This window comes from Oncorhynchus kisutch, linkage group LG4 (assembly GCF_002021735.2).
Source record: "Oncorhynchus kisutch isolate 150728-3 linkage group LG4, Okis_V2, whole genome shotgun sequence".
In the NCBI taxonomy this organism is placed as follows: domain Eukaryota; kingdom Metazoa; phylum Chordata; class Actinopteri; order Salmoniformes; family Salmonidae; genus Oncorhynchus; species Oncorhynchus kisutch.
The window spans coordinates 82022659-82039298 of NC_034177.2; the positions used below are offsets into that span (position 1 = coordinate 82022659).

At 43.7% G+C, this 16640-nt stretch overlaps 1 protein-coding gene across 1 annotated transcript in view; it reads left to right on the plus strand.

Moving 5' to 3' along the window:
- The first annotated feature begins 474 nt into the window (after nt 1-474).
- The window catches only part of stox1 (storkhead box 1), a 64688-nt gene continuing 48522 nt past the window's right edge, over nt 475-16640 (plus strand). The window contains exon 1 of the mRNA XM_020471258.2: nt 475-1106. Coding sequence (XP_020326847.1) covers nt 782-1106 — 325 coding nt within the window. The 5' untranslated portion in view covers nt 475-781. The remainder of the gene's footprint in view (nt 1107-16640) is intronic.

A 16640-nucleotide genomic window follows, 5' to 3' on the forward strand; every position in this document is an offset into this window, starting at 1 on the left:
ACTGATTGAAACGCCACTAGCTAGCCATTTCACATCGGCTACACTAGCTAAGATTTTGAAAGTATGATGTCCAATCAAAGCTACTGTAGATAAAATGACAAAAAAATCACATATCTGTGGACAGTGACCTTGAGCCTTCTTGGATGGGCACTTCTAATGTAACTCTATGGCAGCAACCAAGGGTCTAGAATTGTCTAGCCCTACCCGTAGACTTGGCGGTGACGTAGTGTCCCCATGCGTGACAGAACACTGAGCCAATCACAGCGCAACGCTCAATTTTTTCTGCTGGCTTGCCCCACCGCCACAGAAAGCACTGAGCTAAGCTGAAACACCTGCATTTTGGAGCTGCCTTACTCAAGAAAACAAAAAAAGAGAATGTAGGTATGCGGCTTTATTAACTCAGTGATATATATTTATTTTTTGACATTGTTTGAAAAATGATATGTGACACCTATTAATGCTAAATATGTGTTGCCTGCCTTGAATGACGGGTCGCCACTGGCCCTGTCACAACTAGCTGATTATCAGCATCCCTCCGCCTCCTCTGCCAGTGTCACCGCTGGTTACCTTGGAAGCAGGAGAAACTACCCCAGTCTGCGCTCCGCTAAATTACGGGCACAGCTCACAGCCACTGTCGGAATGTTTTACAAATTCTAGCGTTCCAATGAGAGTATGGTGGAATAGCATCACTTTACGAGTTGGAAGAAGAGCTTCAATTTTTTGATAGTGTCTGTAGCATGATATTTCTCACCTGGAATCGCGCAAATCCGAGATAACGAAAATGTCACAACAACGGGTCGTCCAACTGTCGACCGCCTCGCTCGCGCTGGTCTTCGGCAAGGACGAGGAGAGCTCGAGAGCCACCGGTGGAGAGAAATACAAGGCTGCAAGCGGCCAGGAGATTTTTGCCGATTTTAAAGCGCAAAATCTGCGCAGTTTTTGGAATAAAAGACTTGTGAAAGCTATAGCTGAAGTTTACTTTCAAGGATGGATGGAGAATTTGGTATTGTTCGTCCATGGGAATGCCAACAACCTAGAGGTGCTGAGGGAAGCTTGGATGCGCCGAGCGCTGAGGTCACCCAAAGGGTTTGTCATCAAAGCAGTCGGTATGTACACGAATGATTATTCTAACGTCACTATTTATAGTTGTTTTAATGTGTTTATTTTTATTGACGTCTGAGAAAACATGCTGCCCGTGCAACAATAAATAATGGAATGCTCATTGCCATCTTGGCACACAATAAATTAGGATTTTATTTAATGAGAAATTATCAAACTCCATAATGGGTTTAAGTATTGTTAAGTATGGACTTGAGTCCCCATTCACCCGAATTTCTAGGGACTCTTTGGGAAATGCTTTGTTTACACAGCACTTAGCAGCCTCGAGAGAGAAAATGTGTAAGATAATGAAAATAAAAGCCTGAGAAAATGTGAATGACATGTGATCTGATCCTGTCTTCGGATCCGCCTTTTTTTTGTTGCGATGTTCCTGAAGAATTTATACTATTTTCAAAGCTTATTGCACTGGACACGTGAAGAGCAACATTGAGATTGAGCATGTATTTCTCATAGTCCCTGTAGAAAAGATAGCCTAAGGTTGTTTTATTATATTCAATATTATATGATGCAGTTAGGCTATTGGTCCTCTACTGTATTTAGAGGTTTATTACTCAGTAGGTCTATTAACATGATAAGAAATAGGCCTGGCCTACCATATCATTTTTTTGTGAGATAACATTATCCAACAAAAAGAGAATGTTGTCTTCGGTACTAGAGGATGTTCAAGTCTAGGCCTACATACCGTGCCTGTTTCATTCATGTGGTGATTGGTGTAGAAGTCAAAGCTTTCAAATGCAGGCCTTGGTAAACTATCTATTGGCTTTGTCACAAAGCTTCAGAGGCGATGTCCAATAAACATCGGCTTGCTCAAACATTTGCCTGGTGGTCTTACACATATGTTTGACTGACCAGTCAGTGTTGTCTTTCATGTTGACGCGTTCTGTCTGTTTGGCAAAGCCTGTTTACAAACCTCTGTACAACCACAATTAGACCTCTCTCTCTTCTGCTCAATTCAATTCAAAGGGGCTTTATAGGCATGGGAAACACATGTTTACATTGCCAAAGCAAGGGAAATAGATCAGAAACAAAAGTTAAATAAAAATTCAGAAATTAACAGTAAACATTACACTCGCAAAAGTTTCAAAAGAATAGAGACATTTCAAATGTCATATTATGGCCTATATACAGTGTTGTAATAATAAGTACAAAAGAGAAAATAAATAAACAAATATGGGTTGTATTTACAATGGTGTTTGTGCTTCACTGGTTGCCCTTTTCTTGTGGCAACGGGTCACAAATATTGCTTCTGTGATGACACACTGTGGTATTTCACCTAATAGAAATGGGAGTTTATCAAAACTGGATTTGTTTTCGAATTCTTTGTGAGACTGTGTAATCTGAGGGAAATATGTGTCTCTAATATGGTCATACATTTGTCAGGAGATCAGGAAGTGCAGCTCAGTCTCCACCTCATTTTGTGGACAGTGTGCACATTGGTGTAAAAACTAGGTAGCCAAATTAAATGAACAACAGGTGTTGAAATCTAATTTTGTACTTATTTGCAATTTGTCAATATTCAAAAAGCCCTAATGAGTTTCAGAAAGCTATCATTTGATCCTTTTCAGGCAGCTATATTGTGCAACATCCATACCGTATCTATGACAACGTGATCTCATGGCTTGTACAATGTCAGTGAAGACTGGTTCTAGTAGGTGTAAATGACAGCTCTGTGTGGATTTTACACCTAATTATGGTAAGCTCAGAAGATACTAGAGAGGGAGAGAAAGAGAAAGAGAGAGAGAGAAAACATATGTTTCCCATGCCAATAAAGCCCTTGAATTTAATTGAGAGATTTGAAACAAGGTTTATGCAGCATGCAGGTCCAAAACACACACCCATACACAAAGTATAGTCACTTTCAATACAGCCTGCTTTGTTGGTCTTGGACACATGGTCAGGTGGCAGGTCACAGGTCAGCAGTGTGTGTGTGCTTCAGAGCTGTTCCCCATTTCAGTCTGTATGTCAAGGTGCACTGTGTGGAGAGAGGTAGAGGACAGGAATTAGAGGAAAAGGGAGAGAAAACCACACAAGGGGAGATGGAGGGAGAGGTAGAGAGGGAAGGGTAGTGAGGAGTGAAGGAGAGGTAGAGAGGGAAGGGTAGGGAGGAGTGAAGGAGAGGTAGAGAGGGAAGGGTAGTGAGGAGTGAAGGAGAGGTAGAGAGGGAAGGGTAGGGAGGAGTGAAGGAGAGGTAGAGAGGGAAGGGTAGGGAGGAGTGAAGGAGAGGTAGAGAGGGAAGGGTAGGGAGGAGTGAAGGAGAGGTAGAGAGGGAAGGGTAGGGAGGAGTGAAGGAGAGGTAGAGAGGGAAGGGTAGTGAGGAGTGAAGGAGAGGTAGAGAGGGAAGGGTAGGGAGGAGTGAAGGAGAGGTAGAGAGGGAAGAAGGGAGGGGAAGGGAAGGAGGGAAAGGTGGAGAAGGAAGGAGGTAAGGGTAGGGAGAGGGAAGGGGAGAGGGAAGGGAAGGAGGGAAAGGTGGAGAAGGAAGGAGGTAAGGGTAGGGAGAGGGAAGGGGAGAGGGAAGGGAAGAGGGAAGGGTAGGGAGGAGTGAAGGAGAGGTGGAGAGGAAAGGACGGAGGTGGAGAGAGGTGAAGGTGAGAGGGCAGGACGGAGGTTGTGGGGAGGGAGGGGGGAGGTGGAGAGGTAAGGGGGTTGAGAGGGAAGGAGGGAGAGGTAGAAATTGATATGCCGAACTGTCAGAGAGAGAGAGAGAGAACCCAAACAGGGAGCACAAACACCAACTGTTTATTATTTCCCTTTCATACTTCAACTACTTTCACATTGTTACAACACTGTTACAATAATATAACATTTCAAATGTCTTTTAAAACTTTTATGAGTGTTTACTGTTCATTTACTGTTCATTTTCCTTTTGTTTATTGTTAATTTCAGTTGCTTTGGCAATGTAAACATATGTTTCCCATGCCAATAAAGCCCTTTGAATTGAGAGATAGATAGAGACTATGAGCACAGTCATTTATAAGACTGCGTTACTTTCCTCATTTTGTCTGTCTGATTATCACTGTGTCAGTGCTAATGGAGGGAGAAGACTGATGGTTCATGGGGCCGACACTCTATGGATGAGGGGAGAGAGGAGGAGAGGGAGAGAGTGAGGGGGGGACGGGATGATGAAGGGGAATGGGTGAGGAGATAAGGGGCTTGGAGTGGCTGGTTGCAGTGGAATGGAATTGAGGAGGTGGGGTGTTTGGAGGGGATGAGGTGAGTGAGACACTGGGTGAAGGAATGATGAGGAGACGGGGTGGATTGTGAGACTAGGAGGATGAACAGGCTCTGTTGTTATGCCTTTCTGGGAATGGGCCCCCTGGTACTGGAGTTGACCTCTCACACTGGAATCTCTCGCTCTCTTTCCCACCCAATTCAATTTATGGGGCTTTATTGGCATGTGAAACATATGTTAACATTGCCAAAGCAATTTAAATAGATAATAAACAAAAGTGAAATAAACAATAAAAAATGAACAGTAAACATTACACTCACAAAAGTTCCAAAAGAAGAAAGACATTTCAAATGTCATATCTCTCTTTCTCTGTCTGTCTTTTTGTCTCTCTCCCTCTCTCTCTCTCTCTCCCTCTCTCTCTCTCTGTCTCTCACTCTCTGTCTCTCTCTCTCTCTTTCATAGATTCAGGCTAGAGGCGTATGAAATCATGAGGTTTTTCTTTCCAAGGAGTACAAAATCTGTAAAGGGTTTTAATAGAGTTGTTGAATAAAGATTGTTAAAACATTTGAAATTGGATAAGGATGAGATATAGGCTAGTCTGTAGTGTTTGATGCTTTAGAGAACAACACTAGTCTAGATCATTCTAGTGAATGATTGATGTAATGGACATCTATATTTACTAGAACAGAACTTCCGGGGAGTGCTGAAGAGTGGCTAGAGCTGGTGTTAGCTAGACCTCAGGGATCCTAAACTGTATTAAAGTTAAGATATGAAGTTGTAGGGAAGATGGTATTTTGAGAGAATGGTGCCAGTACACCATATAAATATAATATGGTGTAACTATACTGTTAATCAGAGTCTTATGTCTTAATAGCCCTGTCATGGAAGGACAGGAGTGATTTTAGCATGTACATCTTGGTGAGGCTGAAAAATATATGGGATGCATGCCAGCAAAGCCACTACACAACGCAACACTAAACAATACATTCATTGCACTATAACGGTGATAAACTGTGTCGACAAACTGTTAGGGCCTACATAAAGCTGTCCCAACAGCAGTCTCAACATCTTACCACTGCTACACCTGGCTATCAGCGGCAGAGCCTTGTCTGGCAGAGAAACAGTTCATTCGGCCTCATTTACTGCCTTTAAAAAAACATAGTTGATATGGCTGACTTGCTTAAAAATATGTGGTTTCTACTGACAATTGAAATGTACAAACTATGGCATAAGGGGACGACAAGCACATAAGAGGCAATCCGTAATTTAGATTAAGACATTAATGAGCGAGCTAGGACGGACGTACTCAATATAACTATTTGTTCAGCACTTTTGAAGTGTACAGTGACAGAATTCAGAACATGGGCCATTCTTACAATGTACTCCCGGTACACCAAGTCAGAACTTTAGGATAAATAAAGGGGGCATATAAGCAGACAATGAAAGCTCTTACAATATTCGATGATTACATTTCTCAAAAACAGGTTATAGGCCACATGCGCCCCACCAAGTCAGAACAGTAGACAAAATTAAGAGGTGAAAATAGACCAAATTATTAGGCACATGTGATACGAACAGCTTACTACACAACATACCCTTAGTATTACTTTCTTAGCTACAGTATACATATCTCCCTAGCATATTACATCATTTATATAGCAGCATAGAATACATTTTTGGACTCACCTTGTTGTGCTGTGCTCACTTGAACAGGTTAGGGGGCAAGGCGGTCCTTCGTCAGCAAATTGTGTCATCAAACTTTGTCATCAAAGTCTGGCAATCTCTGGATTTGGGCACTCTGAAAAAAACAAGGCTGAATCATGATGACGTCAGTGATCTTCAGGCCGTAGTTCTAGAAAGAGGTCAGAGTTCCGGATTTACAATTCCGAGTTGGATGAAAGTTCAAAATGTATTTTCCTAGTCGTAGCTCGTTTTTCCCGAGTTCCCAGTTGTCTTGAACTCACTAAAGTCAGATTTTTCAGTTCCGAGTTAACAGTTGTTTTGAGCGAGGCAAAAATCATGCTTTATTGACAGCATGGCCAATGTTGAATGCTTATAATTTTTAACTAGGAAAGGAGACCCTTAATCTTGGACTTGCGACCATACAGACAGTCCACTGAATAGCAGGCTAATGATTGCTTTTCAATGCTTGCAGTTAGCCACTGATTCCTTCCAACCCACTCATTGTTGAATTTACTATTTCCAACTTGTGGTGTAATGTTTGTTCAATGGCCGATGAGCACTGATACGTTTTATCTATAATTTCTCTTCATTATTTATCTCCACATGACAAGGATTAAAAATAATTTGCCAGTAGATTGTCAACTTGATTCATGATGATGACTGCTAGCTAAGATTTTGAAAGTATGATGTCCAATCAAAGCTACTGTAGATATAACATGATTTGACATCACTTTATCTGTGGCCAATGACCTTGAGCCTTCTTGGATGTGCACTTCTAATGTAACTCTATGGCAGCACCCAAGGGGCTTGAAATTTCTATCTCTACCCTTGGCGGTGAAGTAGTGTCCCCATGAGTGACAGAACACTGAGCCAATCACGGCGCAATGCTCCATATTTTCTGCCGGCTTGCCCCACCAACACAGAAAGCACTGAACTAGGCTGAAACACTTGCATTTTGGAGCTGCCTTACTCAAGAAAACAAAAAAGAGACCATGTTTGTATGCGGCTTTATTAACTCAATGATATATTTGTTTTTACATTGTTTGCAAACTGATATGTGACACCTATTAATGCCAAAATAACATGCAAAACAGGAAAGCCTCCCACCCAAAAAATGTGGGGCTCAAAACAGGTGGGGCTCTGTCTGCATGACGGGTCTCCACTGTGGAAGGATATAGTTATTGTTCCACTCTTCTCCACAGGTGAAATAGGAGGCTTCCCTCAACCATCAAAATGTCTGTTAGCTGCCTTTGCTTAATGAGAAGGATAACATTCATCCTAAATGGCACTCTATTTTCTAGAGTGTAGTACTTTTCTTCAGGGCTCATACGTCCTTGTCAAAAGTAGTGCACTATGTAGGGAATAGGGTGCCATTTTGGATGCACACTCACTGTGGAAATAGTTCCTGGTATGAGGCTCAGTCAGGCGGAGGGATACGCAGGGTAAAACATTTATGCTGAGTTGCCCTGTGGTGTAATGAGGTATCCTGTGTCCTCCTACACAATTGAGCCCTCCTCTTCCACCATCATGGGCAACAAGAGACTGGATGTTGTCACTGTCAGTGATGTGGTGTTGATTTTAAATGTGGAGCTTTCAATTTAAGCATTTGTTTTAATGAAACTCTTCTCAACAAATTAGAATGTGTTGTCAATTTATTATACCTTTCTAAAATAAAAAATAGATAAAGAAAAAAGTAATTGGAGAAATATTGTGTTCGACCTATAACTTGACATGGTGAGAGGGTATACGTGCAACACAACTGTATACATTGCTTCCAGCCCATTTCTCAAATGCTTCCCTCTTGAATCCTGATCTCAATACAGACAACGTGTTTTCCTCCTTCACATCTTGGATATCTTGGATATGAAAGTGTTTGTACACTTTAAGACAGAGTCGGATTTCATTGGGTTTTTTGGTCCGAGTCTCAGAGCTCAACCAATGGTTGTAACTCTCCCAGATGTTAGTTTATTAGCCACGACATCCCCTCACTGGGACTTACTGGGGTTAAACTGTCCACCTTGTTGTTCTGGTCTGTGTGTGTGTGTGAGAGAGAGAGAGAGAGAGAGAGAAAGTGTGTGTGCGGTGGGGTGTTGAACGGCCAGCTTGTCATGATCAACTGGCTAAGGTCAAAGGTTGTGACCTCTGGGCTAACTAGCCCCCGCGGGATCACCGGGCTTCACAGGGGTCGTTGTTAAGGCAACCGGCTCACATAATCTCAGCGTCTCCAGGTGTTCCATCCTTACACTTCTGTGTGTGTGCTTTGTTTCTAGGTGTTCCTTATATACTGAAGAAGCTCTCTGTGTCTCTGCACAAGCTTTGTTTCTAGGTGTTCCTTATATACTGAAGAAGCTCTCTGTGTCTCTGCACAAGCTTTGTTTCTAGGTGTTCCTTATATACTGAAGAAGCTCTCTGTGTCTCTGCACAAGCTTTGTTTCTAGGTGTTCCTTATATACTGAAGAAGCGCTCTGTGTCTCTGCACAAGCTTTGTTTCTAGGTGTTTTTCGCACACAGAGGAGGCCCAGTTCAGCCACCATCAATGCCTGTAGCAGAGGACTCTCTCTCCCATTAGTACAGTGCAGAGGGAGTGTTCCTGAGTGGAGATGAGGGATGATGAGCTCCAAACTACATGTTATTTCAAGTGGCCGTGGCTGTTCATTCAACACAGCATGCAACATAAGGTCGGTCGGGCTTAGCTTGGCATGGCTTCTCTAACGTTCAAGCACCCTGAGGACGATTCTTAAGGTTGAAATGTGAATGAAGTAGCACATACCATTTTCCTCCAGGAGTTGTCAGAACAGGCCTAGCTATTCCCTGTTGTTCCATACAGATTCAGCCAGACTGGCTGGGTCAGTGGAGTTCTGACAATGAAAATAGGCCTTGTTATGAAGCTTAATCTTTTGTGCAACCAGTCCAGTGTGACCGTATATGGATGCTGTTTGACATTTGAACCCAGAGGCACCCTGAGGTTTGTATGACTGGATCTATGTCTCTCATGGAGTCGACCTGGAACTGATTTCCATCAATAGCACCAGAGGAATGTTTTTTAGAGGTAACCAAACACACTGTCTGTGTGTCTATCTGTGTCAAATCAAATCACATTTTATTGGTCACATACACATGGTTAGCAGATGTTATTGTGAGTGTAGCCAAATGGTCCTGCTTCTAGATCTGACAGCAGTATCTAACAGGTAATATCTAACCATTTCACAACAAACTTAATACACACAATCTAGTAAAGGAATGGGATAAGAATATATACAGTTGAAGTCGGAAGTTTACATACACCTTAGCCAAATACATTGAAACTCAGTTTTTCACAATTCCTGACATTTAATCCCAGTAAATATTCCCTGTTTTAGGTCAGTTAGGATCACCAATTTAATTTAAGAATGTGAAATGTCAGAATAATAGAAGAGAGAATGATTTATTGCAGCTTTTATTTCTTTCATCACACTCCCAGTGGGTCAGAAGTTTACATACACTCAATTAGTATTTGGTAGCATTGCCTTTAAATTGTTTAACTTGGGTCAAACATTTCGGGTAGCCTTCCACAAGCTTCCCACAATAAGTTGGGTGAATTTTGGCCCATTCCTCCTGCCAGAGCTGGTGTAACTGAGTCAGGTTTGTAGGCCTCCTTGATCGCACATGCTTTTTCAGTTCTGCTCACAAATTTTCTATAGTATTGAGGTCAGGGCTTTGTGATGGCCACTCCAATACCTTGACTTTGTTGTCCTTAAGCCATTTTGACACAACTTTGGAAGTATGCTTGGGGTCATTGTCCATTTGGAAGACCCATTTGCGACCAAGCTTTAACTTCCTGACTGATGTCTTGAGATGTTGCTTCAATATATCCACATAATTTTCAAACCTCATGATGCCATATATTTTGTGAAGTGCACCAGTCCCTCCTACAGTAAAGCACCATCACAACATGATTCTTCCACACCCGGGCTTCACGTTTGGGATGGTGTTCCTCAGCTTGCAAGCCTCCCCCTTTTTCCTCCTTTTTCCTCATCAGACCAGAGGACATTTCTCCAAAACGTATGATGTTTGTCCCCATGTGCAGTTGCAAAATGTAGTCAGGCTTTTTTTATGGTGGGTTTGGAGCAGTGGCTTCTTCCTTGCTGAGCGGCCTTTCAGGTTATGTCGATATAGGACTCGTTTTACTGTGGATATAGATACTTTTGTACCTGTTTCCTTCACAATGTCCTTTGCTGTTGTTCTGGGATTGATTTGCAGTTTTCGCACCAAAGTACGTTCATCTCTAGAGGAAAGGCACAGTCAACTTACAGGCACAGTCAACTAAGTGAATGTAAACTTCTGACCCACTGGAATTGTGATACAGTGAATTATAAGTGAAATAATCTGTCTGTAAAAGATTGTTGGAAAAATGACTGTCATGCACAAAGTAGATGTCCTAACTGACTTGCTAAAACTATAGTTTGTTAACAAGAAATTTGTAGAGTGGTTGAGAAATGGGTTTTAATGACTCTAACCTAAGTGTATGTAAACTTCCGACTTCAACTGTAAGTATAAAATATATGGATGAGCAGTGACAGAGCGGCTAAGATGCAATAGATAGTAAAGAATAGATAGTGAAGGATACAGTATACACTATATACATATGAGATGAGTAATGCTAAATATATAAACATTCTTAAAGTGGCATTATTAAAGTGGTCAATGATATCAAGTCTGTAGGTAGGCAGCCACCTCTGTGCTGGTGGTGGCTGTTTAACAATCTGATAGCCTTGAGATAGAAGCTGTTTTTCAGTCTCTCGGTCCCCGCTTTGATGCACCTGTACTGACTTCACCTTCTGGATGATAGCGGGGTGAACAGGCAGTGGCTCAGGTGGTTGTTGTCCTTGAGGATCTTTTTTTGCCTTCCTGTGACATTGTGTTTTGTAGGTGTCCTGGAGGGCATGTAGTTTGCCCCTGGTGATGCGTTGTGCAGACCGCACCACCCTCTGGAGAGCCTTGCGGTTGTGGACGGTGCAGTTGCCGTATCAGGCGGTGATACAGCCCGACAGGATGCTCTCAATTGTGCACCTATAAAAGTTAGTGAGGGTTTTAGGTGACAAGCCTCCTGAGGTTGAAGAGGCGCGGTTGTGCCTTTTTCACTACACTGTCTTGTGTGCATGGACCATTTCAGTTTGTCGGTGATATGTACACAGAGGAACTTTCCACATTCTCCACTGCTGTCCTGTCGATGTGGAGATGGGGGTGCTCCCTTTACAGTTTCCTGAAGTCCGCGATCATCTCTTTTGTTTTGCTGACATTGAGTGAGAGGTTATTTTCCTGACACCACACTCCGAGGGCCCTCTCCTCCTCCCTGTAGGCTGTCTCGTCGTTGTTGGTAATCAAGCCTACCACTGTTGGGTCGCCTGCAAACTTGATTGAGTTGGAGGCGTGCATGGCCACGCAGTTGTGGGTAAACAGGGAGTACAGGGGGGGCTGAGAACACCCCCTTGTGGGGCCCCAGTGTTGAGGATCAGCGGAGTGGAGATGTTTCTTCCTACATTCACCACCTGGGGCCGGCCCGTCAGAAAGTCCAGGACCCAGTTGCACAAGGCGGGGTCGAGCCCCGGGGTCTCATGCTTATTGATGAATTTGGAGGACACTATGGTGTTGAATGCTGAGCTGTAGTCAATGAACAACATTCTTACATAGCTATTCCTCTTGTCCAGATGGGATAGTGCAGTGTGCAGTGTGATGGCGATTGCATCGTCTGTGGACCTATTGGGGCGGTAAGCAAATTGAAGTGGGTCTAGGGTGACATGATCCTTGACAGGTCTCTCAAAGCACGTCATGATGACAGAAGCGATTGCTACGGGGCGATAGTAATTTAGTTCAGTTACATTAGCTTTCTTGGGAACAGGAACAATGGTGGCCATCCTGAAGCATGTGGGGACAGCAGACTGGGATAAGGATTGATTGAATATGTCCGTAAACATGTCCGTCCATCTGTCTGTGTCTGTCTCTCTCTCTATCTGACTTCATCTCAGTCCTGGTCATGGAGACCCATAGTGTGGGAAATGGAGAAAGGAAACAGTGTGTGTGCATGACAGTGTGTGTGGTGTCTTGATAGCTATTTCCTCAGTTGCTTGTTATGAGTCCAGAGAGGAGACAACCTCGCCCTCCATTCTCTAACATGACCCCTCGCCGTGAGTCTCTCTAGCTGTGTGTGCATGCTTCTGTCTTTGTCCCTGATCGTTTGTTAGCTACATCCTCTTCCCATTCAGCAGGAAACTCTCCCTAGGTGAGAATCACACAGACTGGCCCATTTATTGACCTGTAGAGTTTACCCACAGCACTGGATCACAGCCAACAATACCACATCAACCAGCACCCCTCAGCTTATTCACACTGGTGGGTGTGTGGATGTGTGCGTAAGAGTGTGTGTGTGTGCGTGCGTGTGTGAGTCGACTGCTTTTATTCGATTTTAACATTATTCTCTCACTGCTGTTCAGAGATGGAGGACAGGTACTGCTATCAACCGATATTCCGCTTATTTTTGTTTTTTAAACAACTAATTGACCGATGTCGGTTCAATTATTTGAATTCAATTTTGTTATTTTCTGTGAGCTCAATGTGCAGTTTCTCTAAAGATAAATCAGATCAAGCCCGAACTATGCAGTGTAGTAGGGAGTTGTTTCCTACAGGCCGATATTCTACATAGTTTAGTGTCAAACATGGTAATTAACTACAATGACCATAATCCATTGCGTGCCTACTTGTCCGGTCTGTGTGTTTCTATTACGCCTGCTATGTTGGGTTAGTGCGGAGCAGACACTGAGTGGGACAGAAGAGACAGAAAATAGATGTAGAGGGCAGTTGCTTCGCGAGGTATCTCTACCTGAAAATATATGATCTAAGTGATTAGAGGTTGGTATTCAGCAGTCATAAAAGTATGTCTTATTTACTTTGAAGAATCACAAAAGTATTGAATTTGTCAGGCAGCAGCTCTATAGAGATGAGATGATGATGACTTGGAATGAAATAATAATAATAATAAAGTCAACAAAAAAAATTAAATATACACAACAACTGAAATATTTTAATAAAGTAAAAGAATGTGAAGAAATTATGGTTAATAATACACAATATATCGGTAAGCATATCGGTATCGGACCAATATTAGCTAATAATGCCAACATCGGCATCGGCCTGATGTCTAGATTAACCCCAATGTACAAAACCGATGTCAAAGCTGACATGCATACCTATATAACGTAGGTAGATGACGTAACGACGTCACGAAAAATATTGCGCTACACATGCAACACATCATTCCTAACCTGGCCCACAATGTCTACTGTGTGGATATATCTGGAAGTTTCAAAGGAAGATAACAAAAAGGCCAAATGCAACGTTTGTGTTGCTGTTATTTCCCGGGGAGGGGAGAAAGTGAAATCTTTCAATACCACAAACCTAATTACTCATTTGAATGTGCATCACCCCTAGACGTTCAGCGACTACTTATCGAACAAAAGCAGAAAAAAACGGACCTCCAACAACTAAGCAAGTTCAAGACGAGCAGTCATTTGAAAGAGTAAGAAAATTTCAGCGAGACAATCAAAGGCGAAATCCATTAACGCCAAGATAATGGAATTCATTGCCCTTGACAATCAACCGTTCTCTGTCGTGGATGATGTTGGCTTTCGCCGACTGGCCGAGCACCTCGAGCCCCGGTACACACTACCAAGTAGGCACTCTATTTCAGATGTTGTGCTACCGGAGTTACACAGTATTCTTGAAGCGCACATCCATGAGCTACTTGCTATGAGCATCACTGCTATTAGCCTCACGACTGACATCTGGACCAGCGATGTCAGCCCCATGAGCATGCTGAGCCTGACAGCACAGTGGGTAGACGAGGAGTTCATACTGAGGAAAGCCATATTGCATGCTAAAGAATGTGCTGGTTCTCATACCGCTGCTGCCATTTCAATAGTATTTGAGAACATGTTTTAAACTTGGAAACATGAACACACAAAATCAAATCAAATCAAATGTTATTTGTCACATACACATGTTTAGCAGATGTTAATGCGAGTGTAGCGAAATGCTTGTGCTTCTAGTTCCGACAATGCAGTAATAACCAACAAGTAATCTAACTAACAATTCCAAAACTACTGTCTTATACACAGTGTAAGGGGATAAAGAATATGTACATAAGGATATATGAATGAGTGATGGTACAGAGCAGCATAGGCAAGATACAGTAGATGGTATCGAGTACAGTATATACATATGAGATGAGTATGTAAACAAAGTGGCATAGTTAAAGTGGCTAGTGATACATGTATTGCATAAGGATACAGTCGATGATATAGAGTACAGTATATACGTATGCATATGAGATGAATAATGTAGGGTAAGTAACATTATATAAGGTAGCATTGTTTAAAGTGGCTAGTGATATATTTACATCATTTCCCATCAATTCCCATTATTAAAGTGGCTGGAGTTGAGTCAGTGTCAGTGTGTTGGCAGCAGCCACTCAATGTTAGTGATGGCTGTTTAACAGTCTGATGGCCTTGAGATAGAAGCTGTTTTTCAGTCTCTCGGTCCCAGCTTTGATGCACCTGTACTGACCTCGCCTTCTGGATGATAGCGGGGTGAACAGGCAGTGGCTCGGGTGGTTGATGTCGTTGATGATCTTTATGGCCTTCCTTTAACATCGGGTGGTGTAGGTGTCCTGGAGGGCAGGTAGTTTGCCCCCGGTGATGCGTTGTGCAGACCTCACTACCCTCTGGAGAGCCTTACGGTTGAGGGCGGAGCAGTTGCCGTACCAGGCGGTGATACAGCCCGCCAGGATGCTCTCGATTGTGCATCTGTAGAAGTTGTGAGTGCTTTTGGTGACAAGCCGAATTTCTTCAGCCTCCTGAGGTTGAAGAGGCGCTGCTGCGCCTTCTTCACGATGCTGTCTGTGTGAGTGGACCAATTCAGTTTGTCTGTGATGTGTATGCAGAGGAACTTAAAACTTGCTACCCTCTCCACTACTGTTGCATCGATGTGGATATGGGGATGTTCCCTCTGCTGTTTCCTGAAGTCCACAATCATCTCCTTAGTTTTGTTGACGTTGAGTGTGAGGTTATTTTCCTGACACCACACTCCGAGGGCCCTCACCTCCTCCCTGTAGGCCGTCTCGTCATTGTTGGTAATCAAGCCTACCACTGTTGTGTCGTCCGCAAACTTGATGATTGAGTTGGAGGCGTGCGTGGCCACGCAGTCGTGGGTGAACAGGGAGTACAGGAGAGGGCTCAGAACGCACCCTTGTGGGGCCCCAGTGTTGAGGATCAGCGGGGAGGAGATGTTGTTGCCTACCCTCACCACCTGGGGGCGGCCCGTCAGGAAGTCCAGTACCCAGTTGCACAGGGCGGGGTCGAGACCCAGGGTCTCGAGCTTGATGACGAGCTTGGAGGGTACTATGGTGTTGAATGCCGAGCTGTAGTCAATGAACAGTATTCTCACATAGGTATTCCTCTTGTCCAGATGGGTTAGGGCAGTGTGGTTGAGATTGCATCGTCTGTGGACCTATTTGGGCGGTAAGCAAATTGGAGTGGGTCTAGGGTGTCAGGTAGGGTGGAGGTGATATGGTCCTTGACTAGTCTCTCAAAGCACTTCATGATGACGGAAGTGAGTGCTACGGGGCGGTAGTCGTTTAGCTCAGTTACCTTAGCTTTCTTGGGAACAGGAACAATGGTGGCACTCTTGAAGCATGTGGGAACAGCAGACTGGTATAGGGATTGATTGAATATGTCCGTAAACACACCGGCCAGCTGGTCTGCGCATGCTCTGAGGGCGTGGCTGGGGATGTCGTCTGGGCCTGCAGCCTTGCGAGGGTTAACACGTTTAAATGTCTTACTCACCTCGGCTGCAGTGAAGGAGAGACCGCATGTTTTCGTTGCAGGCCGTGTCAGTGGCACTGTATTGTCCTCAAAGCGGGCAAAAAAGTGATTTCGTCTGCCTGGGAGCAAGACATCCTGGTCCGTGACTGGGCTGGATTTCTTCCTGTAGTCCGTGATTGACTGTAGACCCTGCCACATGCCTCTTGTGTCTGAGCCGTTGAATTGAGATTCTACTTTGTCTCTGTACTGACGCTTAGCTTGTTTGATTGCCTTGCGGAGGGAATAGCTGCACTGTTTGTATTCGGTCATGTTACCAGACACCTTGCCCTGATTAAAAGCAGTGGTTCGCGCTTTCAGTTTCACACGAATGCTGCCATCAATCCACGGTTTCTGGTTAGGGAATGTTTTAATCGTTGCTATTGGAACGACATCTTCAACGCACGTTCTAATGAACTCGCACACCGAATCAGCGTATTCGTCAATATAGTTATCTGACGCAATACGAAACATATCCCAGTCCACGTGATGGAAGCAGTCTTGGAGTGTGGAGTCAGCTTGGTCGGACCAGCGTTGGACAGACCTCACCATTCGAACAACTGACTGGAGAAATAAGCTCATCAACTCCGTCTGCAGCAGACGTGATACCCTCTGTCATGGCATTGAAACACCTGCTCAACAAAACTGCAGACACAGACTGTGGGGTTAAACTTGCAAATGTACTCTACTAGAGGCTGTGAACAAGCGATTCGGTGGCATTCTCTCTGAGCCTCTTTACTGTGTCGCCACCATGCTCGATGCTAGGTACAAGGATCACT